At 48.0% G+C, this 21,168-nt stretch overlaps 1 protein-coding gene across 1 annotated transcript; it reads right to left on the reverse strand.

Annotated features, from left to right (window-relative positions):
- Positions 1-13,668: 13,668 nt before the first annotated feature.
- Positions 13,669-20,725, reverse strand: AREG (amphiregulin). Its single transcript, XM_027904935.1, is given in 7 exon segments — positions 13,669-14,127; positions 15,077-15,179; positions 16,524-16,682; positions 17,133-17,316; positions 19,940-20,116; positions 20,399-20,488; positions 20,491-20,725. Coding segments are annotated over 6 exon segments (933 nt in total). The 3' UTR covers positions 13,669-14,127; positions 15,077-15,091.
- Positions 20,726-21,168: the final 443 nt, after the last annotated feature.

A 21,168-nucleotide genomic window follows, 5' to 3' on the forward strand; every position in this document is an offset into this window, starting at 1 on the left:
AAAACCCCAGGGATTTGCAAACAGACCCAATCCCAGGGGAAACAAAGAACAAACAAACATCAGGACTCAGTGCACTGCAAACTGCCCAGGTAAACCCAGTGCAGTTATGTGCCTGTATTTGGCTGCCTCTCCAACAGAGAACAAGAACCTAACGAAATTCTGACAGTATTTGTTACTAAGAGCAGTGGCCACTTCATTAGTTACGCTGTATATTTAGTTCCTAATGGGTGTCTGTTAAGCACTTACGCTGGAGGTGAGCAGAGCTGCCAGATCTTGCAGTCTCTCACAGTGGTGAGACAGTGAGTTCACAGGAGGTGACGCGACCAGATCCACAACTGCAGAGCGGCATGGTCAGAAGCCTTCAGCATGGGCCCAACTCTGCCCTGTGGAGATCAGTGGGGAAACGCCACAGTTAGTGACTTCAGGGTGTGCTGCCGCCTTTGGAAAACGAGCCGTAGATTTCAGTAGGATTTCTGCTGTCACCCGTGAAACCAGGACCGAACGACATTGTCACGCCGCACCTGCGTTTTGCCTTAAAGGATCCCAAACTATTTATAGTCCCTTGCGTTTTACTTTGAGGCGTGTTTGGGCGGATAAGCAGCAAGGACAAAGCCAGACACCTGTGTCACCTTACCGCAAACAAAGATACCTTCAATAATGTGCAGCGTGGAAGGACTGAGCGGGCAGGTACTGCACACGCATGTTTTGTGTCCTGTCCCCACTGGGGAGCCTGGAGAACTCTCACCTCGCAGTGGATATTCTGCTGCCACCTCACCCAAGCGAAAACACACCCAAAGACAAAACTCCAGGTCAAACAAAATGTCTTCTTTTATTTGGAACAAAACACTCTGTTTCTGTGAGGGATTTTTTCATTTTACAAGAAATGAAAAAACCAAAATTTAAAAACTGAATAATCATTTTTAAAATAAATGAAATATTTCTGGATTGAAAAGGGTGAAATTAGACCTTATTGCAACACTTCTTTTTTCCTGGACTAATTTCACAGATCTGCTAGACAGCTATTGAGATCAGAAGAAAGAAAAGCAGTATAGTCCCAAATAAACCTCCCATCTGCAACCACTGTCAGACCAGCAGCCAGGTACCTTACTAATAACCCTCATCGCTGATCCTAGGGCAGGATTTCCCCTGCAGTCTCCCCCTGTGATATTATATGCTAATCAAAGGAAAACAACCCAAGTATTAAATGGTGTTTCTTTACCTCTAAAACAAACACACAAGCCTTCAGATCACACCCATTGTTTCACATACCCGAACATTCTCACGTGAACTTCAGTATCTCCTGCAGCTGCTGACAGCAGGGAGGTCACTCGGGGTCCCTCTGCTAACCCTGAGCTGCACAGCACACTGGCTGGGCCCCACCTGACTAAACTTCCTCCTTTTGCACCATGTCTCACCACTGAGAAAAGGCAAGAAACCCCAAACGGTACCTCTGATATTGTACAGCAAAGGAAAAACCAAGCAAGAAGACCCTAAGCCCCTCCCTCTCCACCACAGGCTTTCCAGAGTGGTTCCAAACTACCCCTGAGATCCCTCTACCTTCAACATCCAAACAGCTGCTCTTACAGCAAAGGCCATTCTGAAAGGTGCCCTGGATCACAGACATGCTCTAATATGAGAATGGAGAGAGAGATTTTGTTTGTTTTTTAGAATAAAGGACTATGAAAAACCAGATGGGGAAAAAGTCACCTCTGTGTCTGTTAACTGAGGCAAAGTGACAGTTAGAACAGACAGTGCAGGACACAGTAGGTCCCGCTAATTCCCAGGGTTTCTGTACTTTGCTCCTCCTCTGCCACTGGGAAATGGTGTCCAGGCAGAATATGAGGCCTCTGGATATTTGCCCAGGATTTCTAGATGTCCTCCAGATGAGCCCAGGCATTAGCTCTTCAGAAATCACAGCCATGTCTGCAGCACACATACAAACCATCAGCCAGACTACCCATTTCTGAGTCTCTGTGAGAGACGGTATCTGTTTTATTGTGGCTCTCATTTGGGTGTCAGATGGAGTCCTTGGAAGCACAGACCTTTACTGGGTGCTTACAGGGAGCAGAGATCAAGAGAAAAGCCCGAGATCCTGCCTCTAATGGTGCCTGAAAGGAAGGGGAATGGTTCAGCAGCAGTGCAGAGCACTGGGCCAAAGAGCCTACACCAGTCAGTGTCTGCCATCATGTGTCTCAGGGTCTTCTTTAGGGAAGCTGTACTTTGATCTTTGCAGTCAGTGCCTTTCACTGGCTCTTTGATTTTAAAGCCATTTATATTCCAAGCCAATCCGTACTAAAAATAGGATTCCTTACTAAGAATGGCACTGGCATTACTCACTTTGTGCTCTGTTCTCATCTCACGCTCCGTTTCCACACCTCCGGCTGGAGGAGTGTGCTGCAGTAAAATCATCCACAACTATGTGCTTCTGAGAGCAGGTTTTGAACCTTTGCCATCCTTTGGAAGCTCCCACTGCTTTTTCTTTCATGTGCTAATACAGTTCAGTGGCTTATCTCCTTTCACATCCTCGGGGCACACCTCTTCCAGACTGTATACTGACAACCCAACCAAATGGGAAAAACACACAGGAGATAGAGCTGTCCCCTTCCTCCCCCGTGCAGTTTGGGCCAATCTGCAGCTCTCAGCTGAAAGGGATGCTGTTCTCACTTGCACTCAGGAAGAAACAATTTGCTCTCCCTGGAAGCTACTGCATCCTTTGGCTTTGACCATCAGCTGCTGCCCTCCAAGTTCTCATCAGTTACTAGCGAGGAGGCTTTCAAGCTTACCTAGTCTCACTAGGGACACTGTTCCAGCTCAGTTTCAGGGATGCTGAGCGTTTCTGCAGGGTATCACTCCTCCTCAACATGCCTGCAAACCAAAGGGTGTGGGAGGTGGGACATAGCTCTGGTCAGGTCTAGCTTCGTACTTGAATGAATTCTATATGGGGCTTTGGGGTTTTTTCCCAGCTTTCTCTTGAGTTTTGCACATCACTTTCAAGTGTAAGAACGTGTCTCCTCCTGCCATCCATGTCAGAAGCGCAGCCAGTGCCAGAGCTGACTGTCACTTATTTGCCCTGATAAGGGGTTAAATATGCACAGGTAAACCTGGGCGTATGTTCATAATGCAGGTGGCAGTGATACTTTAAAGGAGGCACCTTTCTTTGTTCCCCTAATGATTCATTCATTGGGAGTGTGGGAATTAACCTATATAAATTTTTGCTACTAAGGAGATACACCTAGATCCTGAAATAGTGGATGGGTGAGAACCAGTTGCAGGGACTCTACACCTTGTCCTGGTAGCACAGAGAGAAACAAACCCAAGGCGGTAGGCTGGGAATAGATGACTGCATGGCATTTCCCATGGCAAATTCTCTTTACCTCCTGTTTTCCAGTGACTCACCAAAAATCCTACAGGAGTGCAGGAAACACCTCTGAGAAAGGCCTGACTTGACTGAGACCTTCACTGGGACTCTGTGTTCTGGAGGCTAAACTCTGACAGCTGGAATTCTAACCAGTGTGGCTCAGACCAGACAGTGAGCAGAGGCAGCCAGACTTTGGTTGCACCAGCACTGGGAGGCAGGTGTGGGATTGCATCAGGAAGACAATATGAACAGGGAGGCTGGCTTTCCAAGCCTGGCTCAGTGCCCCCTTTGTACAGTGCAGCTCATGCCTCATCAGCTGGGAGGTGGAGAAGAAACAGTTCTGTATTGAGGGCACATCACCAAGGGAGAATTTGGCTCCCTCCCACGTAGCCAGAGGGGGATAGAAACTTTTCTGGGAGGCTGTGCAGAGTGGTATGAAAGCTGCAGACTAACTCCTGTGCTGCCAGTATTTTCTGATTCTGTTGGAAGAATGTTAAGGGCCCAGCGAACAAGAGTTGATCAGAGTAAGACTGCACATGAGCAGGAAGCTCGAGGCGCTGGCCGTTGCCCTGTTACTGGTTTCCTACAGCTCTGAAAGGAGGTCACACATAGTGCTCCTGTTGCAGTGTGATGAGGTCTTGCTTGCCTAATCTCTTCAAGGAAGGCTCCACAGCGAGATAACACCCCAGACACTGCACACCTGCCTGCAGCTGGCTGGAACCCCCAGCCAACCTTCCCTCACCACAAAACCATGAGCACACTGCTTCGTATAGAAAGCAGGGCAGAGCTTAGAGAACACACGTCTGAAGGAGACAGCAAAGAGGTCCAGAAGAGGCATCCCCATCCCACTGTGGCTGGGCCAGCACATCAGAGAGGTGCTGTTACACTAACAGGACTGTCAGTGGTCACAAGTGAATCACATAAGTTAGAAACGTGCACGCAGAGCTGACGCTCATGGGAGATCCTGCAACTGTCAGGTCTTTGTGCCAGGGACGAACTCCCCACTTAACTGTGCTGATTCCCCGACAAAGTGCAGTACACTACACAGATCTGACAGGGGTGGTGAGAAAATGATGCTTAAAGATGTGAAGCACCATCAGTCTCAGCTTCCTAAGGCAGGGAAAGCAAAGGATTGGGGCTCATGAGGAAACACACTGCAACAAATACCCAGAAGGGCACAGGTATTGAGGGGAACAGCTATTCACACACACGGCAGTACCACACTGCCTACAGGACAGAATATAGCCAGAAGGAAGAAGAGGTCCCAGGAGGCTACACTCCAGGCAGAATGACCCTCTCTTGGGAGAGCAGCACAGAAAACCCCACTACAAGTAGCGCTTTCCTGCCCAGTGCCCAGCGTCTCCAACCCCCTCGGCCAGGCCTCTGCGCTGCAATCAGCCAGGTGAGCACAGCACTGTGTCCGTGCGCTGGGAGGCCAGGCAGACACGCCACACCAGGTCACGGCACAAGGTGTGTGGGCACAGCAACCCCATGCAAAGCACTCTCTTGTGCGGCGTATCCTGTTTCTCCCCAAGACATGTACAAGCTGCACTCAGCCGCGCTCGTGGGTGATACCATCTGTTTAATCAGTGTTCTCTATGCTAAAAAGTCATCCCAGATACTTTGCATTGGAGAAAGATTTTCCAATAGTCATTAGAAAAGTAGGGGGGTGAAGAAGCAATTGTCAGGCTTCTTTTTGCATAGGTCATGGCAATAGCAAACTGCCTCCCCCCCCAAGCCCTGCTTCCTCCTCCCCTAGTAACTGTGAGCCTTCCTACATTTCACTTTGGGAGCTACTGCATAGGAATATTTCATAAACAGGCCTGAGGGTTTGTCTGCTTCCTGTCCTACTTCCTTCAGAGCACACGAGATCAGCTGGGCTGGAATGTCAGCCCATATCCCACTCCCGTGCTGGGGAAACTTACCAGCTGAGGACGAAAGATGACTTCTCACTCGTGGTCTCAGCTTAAGCCACGCTACAGAGCTGGCAGATGGACCACCCAAATCATGACGTTGACTCTAAAAATTAGGAGAGGAAACAGATTTAAGTCTTGTTATTTTCAAAAGTCTTCAGGGTAACATCTAGGTCATACACCAAACTCCATCCCTTCTGGTCCTAGGGGCCATAAACGTCCTTGCTCAGAAGAGGTATGTGAAACTTTAGGTTCCCAGGCCATGCCTCTAAGCCAGAAGCCAGTCCTTTGTGTAATTAAGCATCTCCAGGGACTGGGGCCCTGAAGGGAGTGGCCTGGTCTAGTCCTTTCACAGTGCCAAGCAACTGTAGGTACTCAGACCTGATGTACACATGTACAAATACATGCAGAAAATACTTTGAGCTCCCTCAAAACTTCATACTGAAACAGCGCTCATACAAAACACCAAACACTACAACTGAAGCACCATGGCTGATGGAAAGGTTCACGGTAAAGTCACGAGTGCTGGTAACCCTGCACAAAGCAGTCAGTCTGAGACAGCCTTTCTGAAAGGCTGGAATGCTTTCCATAAAGATATCTGCAGCATCAGCTGTTAATCAGCACAGACCTATTGATTTCATCTTCCACTAAACAAGGGCCTGGCTCATCCTTGTTTTGGCAGATGTTAGTCTGCGATAGTCCTGTAGCCATGACGGTGAAAGACAGCACGGCTTGTAGCACTTCTGCGCTGTTTCACTTACCATTTCACTCTGTCACCAAGCTTGGAGCCCAGGGAAGGGTTAATCCCTTCCCTGCTTTTGCCAGGTAACAGCTGTTCTACTTTTGGGATCCCTGGATCACCCAGGTTTTGGTGAGGTAAGTGGATGTCCTTGCAGGAGCTCTTGTGGGAGGAGCTTTGGAAAACCAGTCAAGACTGGTCCCGCCAGCCCTGGGAGCATTCCTGCTCCCATGCTGATGCAACTGGATCCAATCTCCTGGCAGACCAGCTGGCTTCTTGCCAAAGAGCTCCCTCCAGACTGGCTTGCACACTGAGCCCAGGGGACAGCCATGATGAAATATGAGCAAGGGGACAAAAGGCTTTCAGCCTTCATTAAATTTGGGAACACTTGATGAAGATGATGTTTGTTATTAATTGGATGCTCCCAAGAAAACACAAGCTGCCTTGTTTTGCTGTGAGTTGCCCATTCTGTGGAGGATCTCCCCAGCACCAGCAGACCAAGGATGTTGAATCAGCATGCTGAACTGTAGCACAATTGCTTGGGAGATGTAAGTGGGATTCATTTAGGGTCCATTGTGCAACACTGGTGTGAGATGGAAAAGCACAGAGTAATTTCAGTGGCAGCACTCATCTTACTCCCACTTGGGATTCAGCATGTAACAGCTTTATACGACACGCGCTGCAGCAGAGTGGGGACTTAAACACATCCTGAAGATGAAACAGCCTAACAGTGAGCATGGCTTAACTACACTCAGAACCAGGTAAAACCAGAAATTTTAGCAGAGAGAAGGATGTAAAGTCAAGCCATATGTTCACACTATATTCCAGATGCACTCACAAAGCCTCAGTTAGCCATGTATGTCTTCTGAAACAAAGGTGCTTTTAGCATAAGCCAAGATAATCTCAGCAAAAAGAGTTATGAAATGGTTGAATTGTGTCAAAGCAGAACTTTTCAGATACCAGCAAAAGAATGTTATCTTCTGAACACTACTCTTTGCCTTGAGCTCCCCCTGAATCCATGACAAATCTCAGGCTGATAGTCCTGGGACCCAGCTGATATGGGGCTGATGACTACCAAGCATCCCACCACCACTGCTCAACACCCCGTACCAACTTTTGCTGCGAGTTTTGCTAACAGACACATTGTTGAGTCTTGCACTGCTTGCTCATTAGCATTGCAGTAAGTGATTTCTTATGTAAATCGTGCCAGCCCACAGAAAAACCAGTTCAATTCCAGTCTGCACTGCTGGGATGGACATAGAACAGAGAAGAAGTGCTAATGATCCTTTATTTCTGTTTTGTTTTTTAATAGAAAACCTAGGACCAGGCATAAAAGCAGTCATTGCTCATCTTCCACTGCAAGCAGAAATCCCCTCACATCTGCACAGAGACCTCTCCAAATACAAAATTCCCCGGGCTATCTTTTTGCAGTCACAAAGCTCGCACCTACAGCAGTTTCTGTGCACCTAATCAGAAGTTTGAAACTGATGAGTATTTTTGTTTGTGGATCTCACGCCTTCTTTCCAATCTTCACTTTATTGTCTAAAGGCAGAGATATGTAGCTAATGGCAACATATCTTTTTTACGTGGTGTCTTGTACACTCAAAAGACTAAATGTGACTGAGAGAAAGAAGTGTGCAGCCATGCTAAGGGGATCCTTTCCCCCTTACTGCTGCTGCTAAGAGCAGCTTCTCAAAGTCCCGGGAAGGGTTTCTGGCTTTCTGCACACCACAGAGTGCATCACTGCATCAGTATTCCCCCAAGTCTCTCTGCCAGCACAGACAGGGAAGAGGTGCTTCCTGCTGAGCCTGCTAAAGGCGCTGAAACTGGTATGCACTGGCACTATGATGTGCACCTGCATAGCACACGGGCCATTCCTGCATATGCCTCACCGTGCTTTGGGATTCCTTGCTATGCCTTTCCTTAATAGTTGTGGTGATATGAGAGAGGTATTGATCAAACGTAGCTATTAGAGAGCTCCTTCCTAGGTGATAACACAACTCATGGGAATTACCCTAGGCAAGTCTTTAAAACTGAAAGGGAAGTTATTATTTTTCCATGGCAGGGATATCTGCTGGAGAGTCATGATGTTGAATCCTGTCCTTATTCTGGTCCATTTTGCTTGACTCTGCTCCCTTGTCCTTCCACCTCACTCCTCCTTCCAGCTGAAATCCTAACTGCTGCTGTCTTTTCCAGGCAATATGACAGTTTGTCTAGAACACCTTAAAGGATTAAGACACGTTGCTGATGTTCTTGAAAAGCTTTCATCATAAATGAGAGGGCCTGAGACCTGACAGGACATTTGTTGCCCTAAGCCCTGGGTTGGTTTTGCTCTGCTCCACCCAGGAGGTGGCTGCCTTTCATCCCCAACACTAATCATCTCCGGGCATAGGACGGAAAAGTGTCTTTTAACTGGAAGGAGCCAGGTTAAGTCTGAAGGCAATGCAGATATCAGCCACACCAACTCTGCGCCTACCCAAATTACACTTGGAAGTTTCATCGGGAACTCTTTCTACCTGCATTTGCTGTGTGGACCTTTACTCATTCCTGAACATAAACCACATTACTTTCAAGTGTGAGGGCAAACAATGCAAGAGGAAGGGAAGCCTTGTGGGTAACACTGGGGACAGCTGCCAGGCTCAGCCCTTGTTCGATCACCAACAGTTCACATCACCGTCCCAGCAGGGATGCCAGGAGAGGAAGGCAGATCTACCAGCACATTGTACAACCTGAGATTTTTCTGAGATGCTAAGACCCTGCACTGACAGGGGCTGTGCGTGTTCTAATAGAGACTTTTTAAAATATATTCATCATTTTAAACATGTTAAAGTATTTTCTCTTTCACTGGGTTTTTAACTGCTTGTTACCTGCAATGCTGATGAGGTTTCCTTTCCTAAGCGAAAAGAACACGTACTTCCTTACGCTTTGGAAGACTAGCAGGTTTCAAGCATCGCCCATGAATTAATTCAGCCTGTGACTGCTATCTGATGCCCAAATACAAATTCATTGCCAGCTGTGTAAGGAAAATCACACCCGAAGAAGGAAGCTATTTTCCAAAGTCTGGACCAAAGTGTCAGTAAGCATGCACCCAAAGGTAGTTAGAAGCAATGATGGTGTTATCTGAATTAGGATGCGTGATGCTGGAACGAGGGTATGATATCTACTTAAAGACGTATTGGGAATGCTGGATTAAATCAGACTCCCAGACTACGTAGCTTTGCTTTTTGCCCCAAAATACAAAGAGAACAGGCTGCACTATTTCAGTCAAAAAATGTTCAGCTGAGAACTGGTTACCTTTGTGATTCACATCTTTCTGACACAAAAAGTCTATGAACAAAGACTTGTTGTTCCTCACGCAAAACCGCTACTGTTCTTACTAGGGAAATGTATTTTGAAAGCATTTCTCTACCTTGGACTTAGGATGTGCCGCCTCACAGGTCTTCTTTGGTTGAGAAAGGCACAAATCCTGCTTCCTTGGCTTTGGGCCTAGACCCACAGCAAGCAAACAATGGCTGTTTCCCTCTGACATTCACAGGCGTAGCTGTCTCAGCCGAGCGACTCCCGAGTCACAGGCAAAGCCAGACCTGCAGCAAAGGAGGATTACTGGCTCATGGAAGGTGTAACCAGCACAGGAATGATAGGTATGCACACCTTTGTGCACAGAATGAAAAGGAATCCAGGTTTGCTCATTAACGACAGTCTGACCCTTCTGTCCACTGATCTACCCCCGTGAACAGAGTCCAGCAGAGACGGTGACCAGCCGCCCTGGCTCTTGGGGCACTCACTGCATTCAGCTGTCACCAAGGACAGCCATGGCTTCCCATACAGGGGAATGCCTCAGGAGCCAGGTGACTGCAGGATTGCTCTCTGGAGCGAGACATACCATTAGGGCATTGGGAAAACCTCTTCAAGAAGAGGCAAGCACATGTCCCACTTCACAGCCTTGACTTCAGGCCTGCCTGCTTGGGTAGTTCACCCAAGTATCGGCAGCACTGACAGGCCAGGTAAGTATATTACTGCAAAAAACACCCAAAGGTATTTTAACAACTCAAACCTTTACACCAGTTACTCCAGTAACTGCAGTTACTGCAAAGGGCATCAAACAACTCAAAGGTGGATGAAACAAACTGCTGCACAACATCTACTTGTGGCTAGCCAGTATGAACACCTTCAGTGATGTCCACACACATCTGGATTCACCACAGAAAAGAAAACTTCTAAAATTCCAAGTACCATCTGATACTGCTCAGAGGGAACAGGGGCATACTGGGAGGAGGGTAGCAGGAGGGAAGCAAAGTCCCACAGCAGACAGGAAGCTGCTCTGATCATAGACAACGGCAAAACACTCAAAAGCTCATAAATACACAACAGAGCACACCACCATGACGAGCTATCGTTCTTTCTACAATAGTCACGGAGAACAAAACATTCAGGAAAGAGGAAGGAATTGTGCAAGCACACATGACCATCACATTATCCCTGGATACTGATCTGGATATTGAAAATACCTTGCCAAATCAGCCCTGTGTACACAGAATTGTGCAAGAATATCAGGCTCCTCCTCCAGGTCTCAGCTGAGGCAGCTGCAAGTGACAAGGACACAGATGCTCTCCAGTCAAAGAAAGATTGCCAATGGAAAGTCAAGAAAAATCTGGAGGCACAACTTATTAGTAATAAAATGTGGGACCAGAAATCCAGGCATGCTCAGGGAAATGCAGGTAATTCCAGAGTGAGGAGAGAAGGTCAAAAGCCAGGTGATGTATACAGAGGAGCAGACCTGGCTGTGCAGGATCCACAATGAAAATTATCTTTGGCCTTGCCCTGCAGCAGATCAGATTCTTGCCACAAAAGCACAGCATCCTTGGACAGCGAGAGACTTCCAGACATACAGTTCCACCCATCTGTTGTGGTTTCTTTTAAGCAGCCAATCCACTGGACACTGTAGTGTCTGGATGGTGCTTGTGCCTCACAATTCTATTAGAAGCTGCAAGCTGTTATTAGCCGGGGCCACAGCTCAAGCAGAAAAAAATACATCACTTCTTGCAAGAAGCTGTAACTGACTAAAACACAACCAAGGGAATTTTTACTTTTGTCATGTACATCAGCGCTGGATTTACAAAGAACAACGCCATTCCCGGAAAGCCAGATGAGCCCTCAATCTCCTGCACTACACTTCTCACACACAGCAAACACAGCAAGCATTTCAAAGTGCTCAGCAACGGAACGCAGGTCACTTCCTGCCCAGCGCAGGACAGCACCATCTCTCAGGCACACAAGAGCTCTGCAGTGCTAGTGAGCACTGGTCAGTCCAGCCATCCAGCAGCGCTGGATGTGACTGACCCAGAGCACTGTTTGCAATGGAGCTGCTAGCTGTGCTACCTCTCACAAAACCTGGCTGTAACAGAAATCCTTAGCAAGGAACAAGTCTTCTACGAAGTCTGCCCTCCACTGTTGCCTTTCCACAGTTCCTAATTGCTAATTTTTGGAAAATATCCTCCAGTTCACTCAGTAATCAGAGCAGTAAAAGTACACAACAGATGGAATTGACAAGTTACATTCTTATCTTCACTCCTGTCAGGCTTGCAAGCTGGGGAGGAAAGAGGGAGAACAGCTCCATTGCCTATGCTAGAGTTGGTTTAGCCTGACAAATAGAAGACCTGGTACTTGCCCCAAAACACAGACTGTAGAGAGAAAGGTTTCTGGAAAAAGAGGCACATGGGTTTCAAAAGGGAGTTGTAATCCATCCCCAGTCTCACTAGGCCATGGTTTGGTTACCACCAAGATTGAGCTTGTTTACTCCAAAGCAAAAAGCTTGGCAGGACTGACAGAAACAGCTTTTCTTGCCAGAGCTCTGATAGTCAATGTCTGTGGAAAAGCCACTCAGGGAAGTGCTGTTTACTTTGGTAATGAAGCAAGTTCCCTGGAATGAAGTCTCACCATCTTCCCAAGAGATGTTGCAATACATTTACCTGTACCTCAGCTACATACAGTCCTGGCTGCTCTCAGAGCCTGGGAACTCCTTGGCCAGCTCCAGAGAACAAGGACAAGGCATCTCAGCAACTCCAGCCAGGAATAAGCTCTAGTCCTACACTGGATACACAACCTGGGTCCTAATGGCCTTTTTTTTCCCTGGCTCTGCCTCAGGCTAAGCCACAGCCAACAACACCTCTTGAAGATACTTACAAAAAAGTAAAGAAAAAACAAGGTTCTCTCTCTCCTTTTTAGCTGGGACTTGAAAGCCAAACTCACTCCCTTAAACTCATTTTTTTTTTCAGCCAACTCTGAACTTAGACCCCAGCTCACTGCTTGAAGTGCTTAAAGGGCACATTAGCACACATTTGGACTAATAACTACAGGGGAGGAAAAGAAATTCCAAGCAGCCTTAGAGGTCAAGGCTCCCTTTCTGCTTTGGGAGTCACAGGCCTGAGGCTAGGCTGCTTTTCCTCATTTATTTAAGGCCAAGTTTCAAGCCGCTGTCCAAATTCTCTCTGACCACAGAGATGAAAGGCTCTCTCCATTCAATATTCCCAGCTCTGGAGTCCAGTGCAAAGGGATGCCTGTTGGTTTCAACTTCAGTTTGAGCTTTTGCTTCCAGTGAGATGGCTCACTTAGCCTCTCCTGAATCCAGCAAGTAGAAGATGCCTTTAGAGGTGAATGAAATGGACTTCCTACTGAAACAGGCGCTTGCCTTTCTACACCGTGTTAGTAAACAGCTTGCACTCTTGTAAGAGCGCCCATACTTGACCCAAGCTCCTCACAGCCCTACTTTGTGCTCCTAAGCATTGAAATTCCTGCTTTGAGGTGAAACCAGGCTCTAATTTCAAGTGATTACAATGTACTCTCAAGAGCAAGAACAAAAAAAAAATCTTACCATGATTAGGTTACGTAAAAAGTTTAATTATAAAATAAATAAGTTTGTTATGGAAACATTAAATATTAAATACAGTAATAAATATTTACACATTTACAGATATGACTTAACAATTAATGGTGTTTTTCTGCTACCAGAAGAATTCTGCTCTGTTTATACAGAACACAATCACTCTTCCAAGAAGAAACTGAACTCAAATAATACTCCGTGCTCAAGACTGCATGGACAGTTAAGAAACCAAGGACACTTGGGTCAGAAAAGATTGAGGTAAGATTTCTTCGCACCAGAAGGTAAAGCACAAGGGACCATTGCTTGCAGATGCCAGTGCCTGAATTTAATTCTTCAGAGGAACAGGTTCTTGGTCAAGTTTAACTGATGGGATCTGATGTGAAGCATTTTATACTTTAAGCACTGCTTAAAGCAGCAACAAGTATCTGGGTAACAGAAGTACCTTTGTGTTTAGAACACATGGGTCCAAGCTTATCAGCCGGTTTGAGCATGGACCTTTTCCTTCAGATCCAAACTTCAGGTCCTGCACTTACTGTCTCAGCATCCTGAGGAGACTAATTTTACCCCAGGCTAGCACACACACAAACGGATAGCTCCACTCACACCACGAGTCCTACAGAACTCCGAGGGATTACTTCCACACACACAGTAACAGAACCCAGGTGTGGCTGGCAAAGATCTGTCACCAATGCCCTCCCTACAAGTCACAGCTAGAGATGAAGCTCTTGGAAGCCAGTATCGACAGGGAGCACAGTGACAACACAGAATTGGGGTTTTCATCCACTGAGGTCTAGGGAGAGAAGCCACCCCAACCTCTTCCCTTTTTCACTTTGGGAGAAGGAAATTTTCTCCCCTCCATCCATTCCTGAAAGCGGCAACAGGCTCTCTCCCTTAGAGCTAGAGCTGCCTAAGGAGACTTGCTAAGAGAGCAAAGTCCATCCACACCATAGCAGAGACTGGAGCTCCAGCAGGGATAGGGAAGGCTCAGTTGCAGTAGTCTGTCGCAGGTCTTGACAGCAGGTCCTGTCCCCCACAGTGCCAGCTCCTTCCACGTGGCCGTGCCAAGATGCAGCAGTAACTGTCCTCCCCAGCAAGCGATTCAGCAGCAAGTGGCCTGTTGACATCTCCTTGATGAATCAGGGCTTAGTGGCAACAGGTCCAGCCCACAGTGTCCAGGTGGATGTGTCAGGTAGCCAGAGGTACCCTGCAGGTTGGCAATGGCCACTTCAGAATTGTTCTGTAAGGGGCAGACCAGGCACATTAATCACCACCCAAGACACGAGCACTTTGTGCTAGAACCGTAGCAAACCTACAAGCAAGGCAGGTAGGTTAAGAGCATGCACACACCTGAGGACACTGCCAGATACTCTTCAGCTTCAAGTAAGCTTTGAGCAAAACCCTCCAACTGTCACTGGAAAAGCTGGAAAATGTCTATGGCTGACATGTGGCAAAGCAAAGCTTCGCAGCTCTGCCAGAACTTCTCAGGGCTACCTTTTACGGCTTCCTCCTTCAGCTGGTAAGGTAACTCCTATTCAGTAAGGGTCCATGAGTCTGCTGTTTGATATACTTTGGCTCAAGAGAGACTAACTTGCCTGCTCAGTAAAATCCATTAGATCACTCCCAGAAGCAATCCATGTAGGCTAAGGAGCTTTAGGCCTCAGTTGCTATGACAGTATGAAACTTGACTGAGATGCTATCAGTGGTGCTCACAGATGGCAGCTTTGTTTTGGTCTGCACCTTCTAAGCACCAGAAACTTCCTGACACTCTCATTGCACAGAAGACATGGAAATGCTCTGCACTTCTCTTCTAAGAGGTGATGACCCACTTGGCTGCAGCACCATCTTCTATGATGGAAGCCTACCACTGTTTCTTGCACTAAATCTGCCTCTGCCCAGATATTCAGGACTCTTTCTTCTTAGCTCTCCTTTTCTCAGTACAGCTTCCTATCCTCACTTGGATTTAAGACAGCAGCCAGAAATTTAACAGAGCTGTTGAACAACTTGCTCCACTCAAGTGGTTTTGAGAAACCAGAAAACCAAGCCACCTTTTCACATGCAACCTATGTGTTTCAAGGCACTTGAAGTGTTAAAAGCAAACTATTAGCTTTGCAAAACAAGCATGCAACTCTCGTACAGATAACTGCAGCCTGGAAAGGCTGAAAGGCATTTAAAGTCACCATTCATACCTGCTTTCTCCCCATTTACACACCAACATGGCCATTTCTATTTTCTTGTCGGAGTTTTTTCCTTTCTTCTTTCTCTTCATACTGAGGACACTTTTTCCTGACCCTGTGGAATTACGGCATGTTAGAGACAATCTATGTCCTGTTGTCACCTGCCTCCACATCCTCTGCAGCGTTTAGACTCATGTTCTTTGAATCCTCAAGCAACTCCTTGGCACCAGGGAGTTTTCAAGACAGTTTTTAAGCATTCAGCATCGAGCAGTAATCTGACAAAATCAGTAAGCCCCCGAGCTAGACACTGGCAGTTCTGCCTCACAGAGACAGGGCTTCTTGGCTAAAGACAGATTAGGAGGCAAAATCAAGAGAGTTTATTGCTGGGACTGAGCAAAGCACCAGGAGACTTTCTGGGTGACAGATTTCCTGGTGGCTTTAGCAAAAAGCTGCAGAGACCAGACTGCTTTCCTCCTCACAGCTTGTGAGGGTTCCTAACATGAAGCAAGTGTGCCCCAGAAACTAGCGATGATCACTTGCCCTTAACAGAACTGGTTATCCCCCCTAGCAGCAAGGAATGAGGCAGTGTTCAGAGAACAAGTGTTCATCCCAGCATTCCTCAAGTTCAGAGCTAAATATGAAGCAACACTGAAATGACAAACGCACACCTTGTTTCCTGAAATGCAGGAAAGGTACGGCACGTACCCAATTCAGTTGATGTACCTCATCAAGATCTAAAATTAGACTGAACCTCTGAGTTTCTGTAACATCCCAAGCCTACAGCGCTGGAGCTGCAGTGGCAGAACGGGAGGGCTGCTCTAATACTCAGTTTGATATATGGCTTGAAACACATACCCAGAAAAGCTTTTTGAATTTATTCACAACAAGGCCCCGAGATTCTGATGACCCACTACACTGAACTGTCAGCAGCTGGTTTGGCTGGAATAGTTATTCCCTCCATCTTAACAGCAAGCAGAATTTGGGACCAAGAGCATTTGTCTCCCAGTTTGCTTTCTCCTAAGTTTAAGTATTGAAGCGCAGCAACCTCTGTTAACAGATGGATTCTCAGAGCACCATTTCCTTCCCTCCAGCTGTGTACCTAGCTGTTGGATAATAACCATGCATCAAGCTGCCGCATGGCTGCTTGCAGGCTCCTCCACAGGGATTAGGGAAGGCACTACTGTGTCAGCATCAATGCTCCTCCTCGGCTTCCTGCTGATGTTCTGCAGCACTATAACCATCCTGGTTGTACTAAGAGCAGAAAGGCTCTTGGTGTACAATATAAGGGTCACAGACCTTGCGTCTACCCTCCAGATCTATCTGAGCTGGGATAAGAATTCAGCTCTTTTGGATGCTTTTCACAGAGGTAACTCAGATGAGCCATGCACATTTCAGGGTTATTGGGCACAGGCCCCACTCACACTTCAGGCAGACAGACACCGAAGAGGATAATACTTACTGCACTATCACAATGATAAGTACAGTAATGAAGCTGATGCTTGAGAGCAAGACAGCTACCACTACCAACACAGTCTTGGAGTAGTCTGCCACATCATTCTTCCTTTGAGTCTTCATGAACTGTTCACCACAGCGCTCACCAAAAAAATCCTGATGACACCTGCAAGTAAATATTAACACATGTTCTTATCAGCTTTGGTGCTGTCTGGAGCCAAGGACACCCACACACAATCAAACCCGACTTAGACATCTTCCGAGTTTCCCATGAACGTCAAGATGCTCCCTTCAGAGCGTGTTCATGAAAGGCAGTCACTGCTCTAGCACAAGGTTTGTCAGCATTTCAACAAGTCGAGATTAGTTTGGGTGTGATGTTCCAGAAAGACACGCCTTTTCATTCTTTTGGTTTGAGTTTATGACCAACTGATGAGTTCAGTGGCTTGTTATGCATCTCAGATTCCATCATCACTTAATTTACATGGCAGAAAGATTCTCAGTCAAAATACGGCAGGAGACGGACTTAGGCCAAGTTGACACCGATTTTTCCTCTGAGCCCTCATATGCCACCGGCTTATGGCAATCACACCTAATTCACAAGGAACAAGTAACTTACTTGCAGGTCACCATCTGCAGATGTTCTAGGTATATGCATTCTCCGTGGATGCAAAAGTTTTTGTATTCCATTTCACAGGGAGTCCCTTTCTTCTTGTTTTTGCCTTTGTTTTTCTTCCTTCTTGATTTGCCAGCATTCTTCTCACCCCCCCTCTTTGTAGCCTTGGGTTTAACCACAGGTTCAACTGGAAAAAGGACATGATGACTCTGTATGCAAGTGCTGAAAAGCACAATTCTGAGAAAATTGAATTAGAGAGTTTGGTGAGAGGAAGGAGAATGGTCACTGCAGCAGAACTTGAGACCAGGAAGCATAGGATGCAAGTAAGCATGTGTCTGGGCATCTCACACCCAGCACAAAAGCAGCAAGCTCAGCAGCTCACTAAAGCACAGCTGCCACCCTTAAGTCCTGTGCCATGCAGAGCAGAAGCAGTAGGAACAGATGAGCTGAGAGCCAGCACAGATGAAGAGCCGCAGAGATGAAGGACTGCAGCATTTCACAGCACAATACGCCTGAGTGCAGTGCAAAGGTTCAAGCAAAGACCTGTAAAGAACATAGAGCTGATGCTGAGCCAAGCCATCCCCTAGCTTTATATGGACTCAGATACGAGGCTAATGGCCTCCATGGCTCTAAACTCTCCATTTGCATCAGTGATGAAAGGCATTGTAACTTGCTAGATAGTCCTGGCACTTGCCGAGGCAAGAGAGCTTGCTATCCTGGTTAGCATACTTGTTTCTCCTAAACAACCTGCAGTGCTGTCCTCAGCAGGACAGAGTTTCTTTCCAGTTCTACTTTGTGAGAGATACCAAGCGCAGGGAAGGAGGGAAGGACGGAATGCAAGAGAGCCCGTGAGAGTCAGGTTATTTGCTCTGCCGCTTACTGCTGCCCCTCATTATCTCAATTAAGACAAACCTCTAGAAGAGTGTGGATTAAAATCCTGGTGACTTAGTAGCCCTTGGATTTAAGCAAGGATAATCATCTTCCCTTCGCTGAGGAGAACAAGCCAGCCACTGACTAAGGGTCAGAAGCTCCAGAGCTGCCCCCTGCAGCAAAGTTCAGTAGCACTGTTTTAGAGGGAGTTGGCAAGAAATTTGTTTTGGTTTGGTTTTTTGTTTGTTTGTGGGGGTTTTTGGGTTTTTTTTTTAGTTTTTTTTGGGTTTTTTTCTAAAGAACCCACCCAGTCACTGCTACCCATAGCACCAGTTCTCAGAGCAACACGCTGCTACTCAGGAGTAACAGTTACCCAGGAGAGTTTGAATAGGTCTTAGAAGCCGTCCAACTATTTGCAACATGCTTCAATTTCCCTCTTGTGCTCCGCAGACTTAATGAAAATCATTTTTGGATATTTCACCCAGAGCACTATGCATACAGGCAATCACCACAATAGGGCACGACTGGATCTAACTACTTCCTAACCCTGTATTTCTGGTGCTGAGAGTCCATACAAAGGAACAAGGTGTAGTTCACTGTTGTCTAGACAGCTGATCATTTTAACTTCTAGAGCAACAAGCCTGGCTTGAAGTTACTTAAAAGCAAAAATGCCTTTAGCAACCAGAAGTCTGATTAAAATGGTATAAGCTATATTAATATGTAAATGAGGAGCACTGTTCCTGCAGCAAGGTTTCCTGTCCCTGGAAGTGTGAGCTCATTCCCAACAGCCGAGGCCCCTGTTCTGTCCCGTCCAACTTGATCTTTAGGTTTGCGCTTTCATAATTGAGGCCGCTTCCCTTCCTCTCTCTCCCAGGCTCAGCTTGTCAGCTTGATCTCCATGTCCCTGTCTGCAAGCTGCATGGCCAGGAAAGCCATCCCAAGCTGAATCATAACAGCTTCGAGGCTCCACAGATAAACCTCATGCCAAGCAGAAGAGCTGGTCTACAAACCAACCACCTTCAGTAACAAGTCTGGTTTCTGTGCAGTTAGACAACACTTAAGTCACCCAAGCCAGTAGTTTTACAGGCTGAACTGCTTGATAACACTGACAAGCCTGTTTCCCCTGGAGGTCCTCATGAACAGTTTCAGCAAGAGTCCATAAATTCTCTCAGCTAGCCCTCTGGAGCAAGGTCCCCCCTCCTCTTTAGTCTCATTCATGTCCCAGAGTGTTCCCGCAGGAAAAGCAGTACTCAGATCCACCCTGGAGGCAACAGGACCAGCCTACTCACACCTACTGAGGTTCCAATTGTTTGTAGATACCTCGCTCATATTGCACTTAGCCCAGAACCAACAAAATATTCCCATCCCCACAATCACCTGGGATACTCACAGCTCTGCAAGTGGGCAAATTACAATAAATACACACAACAGCTATTGACAGTGAAGCTTTGCCCTAAAGCTGCTTAACAAACTTTCCTGCAGCCACTTAAGGAGTTTAAGTGTCTGCTTTCCCATGACATTTCAGTCGACTCCAACCCAAATAAGCCACCAAGAGAAAACACCCAGAAAATTCTTGAAGCAAAACAGATAACCTGATGTAAAACAAACCTGGAGATGCTGCCAAACAGCATCTCTAAATACCACTGATGCTTCCACACTAAGCAGGTGGTCGCTACCTCACCGCAGCCGTCCTGTCAGGTTTATCAAGACACAAAGCTACACCCAGCAAGTTACCAGCTAACCTGGAGCTTTCACACGTCCTGGGAACACTCGCGCTAAGTTCCCACTCCTGACAGCTATTTCTAAAGCAGCGGTTTCAAGCACAAGCACGCTTTTGCTCCATACTCCACGAGCTAAGCACAGCAGTCTTTATAAGAGAAATAAGGCTTAAGTTGGGGCTCGTTAGTCGCGAGACCCCAGCCCCGGCGCCGCCGACTCACCTCGGATCAAATCGTCCACGATGTACTGGTGGACAGGCTGCGCCTCCTCGTACTCCTCCTCATCCTCCTCGTAGTCGGGACCCGGCACGGGCTCGCCCTCACGGCTCTCGGGCTCCCGCTCCCCGTGCCGCTGCGGCTCCGTGGCGTTAGGCGAGGACCCGGCGGCCGGACGGCTCGCTGTGAGGGAGGGGAAATGGCGCCGTGGGCATGGGGTAAAGAAGCTGCCGCCGGGCGAGTCCCCTCAGAGTCCCTCACTCGCCTCAGGGTCCCTCACTTGCCTCAGCGCCTTCCCGCCCGCGGCGCGAGACCCCTCGCCTCAGCGCCTTCCCGCCAACGGCCGTACCGCGCGCCAGCTCCCCTCAGGCGCGAGCGCCCCCCCCTCCCCTCCCCTCAGGCGCGATTTCCCGGCCCTCAGGTGCGAGATCCCCCGCTGCCATCCCGCCCCGGACCTGCACGCACCTGCCAGCACGGCCAGCGCCACGATCAGCGCCACAGCGCGCATTGTCGGTCCCGTGGCGGGCGGCGACACACACGGCGAGGGAAGGGAAAGGAATATTGCTACAGGTGTCAGCGGCGCGCAACGCTCCATGAGGAGCCGCCCGCCGCCGCTGCCCGCTTTATGGGCGGCCGGCGCTGGGGGCGCGGACGTGGAGCGGCGTCAGAGGGGCGGGGCCGGCGGGGCGGGACCACGGAACCAAAGAATCCCAGGATTACAGTATCAAATATTTCCAGAATGGTTTGGGGTGGGGGAGACCTAGATGACCACCTAATTCCACCCCCTGCCATGGGCAGGGACACCTTCCACTATCCCAGGTTGCTCCAAGCCCCATCCAGCCTGGCCTTAGACCCTTCAGGGATGGGGCAGCCACAAGTTCCCTGCGCAATCTGAGTCCAGCATGGGTCACGGCGCCGGGGACGCGCCGGGTTATTGCGGGCACACCTGTCTGTCTGCTGGCTCCCCTGCTCCTTGTTCTCTCCGCGTGTGTCCCGGAGAAACGTTTTCCCGCAATAAAACCATCGATCACCCACCCCTTGCCCAAGTGCCTATGTCTGCCTGCTTGAGCAGCTCATGAGTAACAGCTTAGTAAATGGTGGCACCCACCCGGGCAGGGACAAATGTGCTCCATGGGGGCACTCTGCCTCACAGTTGCCCTTCCTGGAGGGCACCTCACCACGGCCATCTATCCAAGACGTCGTATGGGGAAGCGGGAAGCACACCCACTTCAGAA

The sequence above is a fragment of the Empidonax traillii genome, unplaced genomic scaffold (assembly GCF_003031625.1).
Source record: "Empidonax traillii isolate 1590-97213 ecotype Southwest subspecies unplaced genomic scaffold, ASM303162v1 scaffold1104:size183874, whole genome shotgun sequence".
Taxonomy (NCBI): Eukaryota; Metazoa; Chordata; class Aves; order Passeriformes; family Tyrannidae; genus Empidonax; species Empidonax traillii.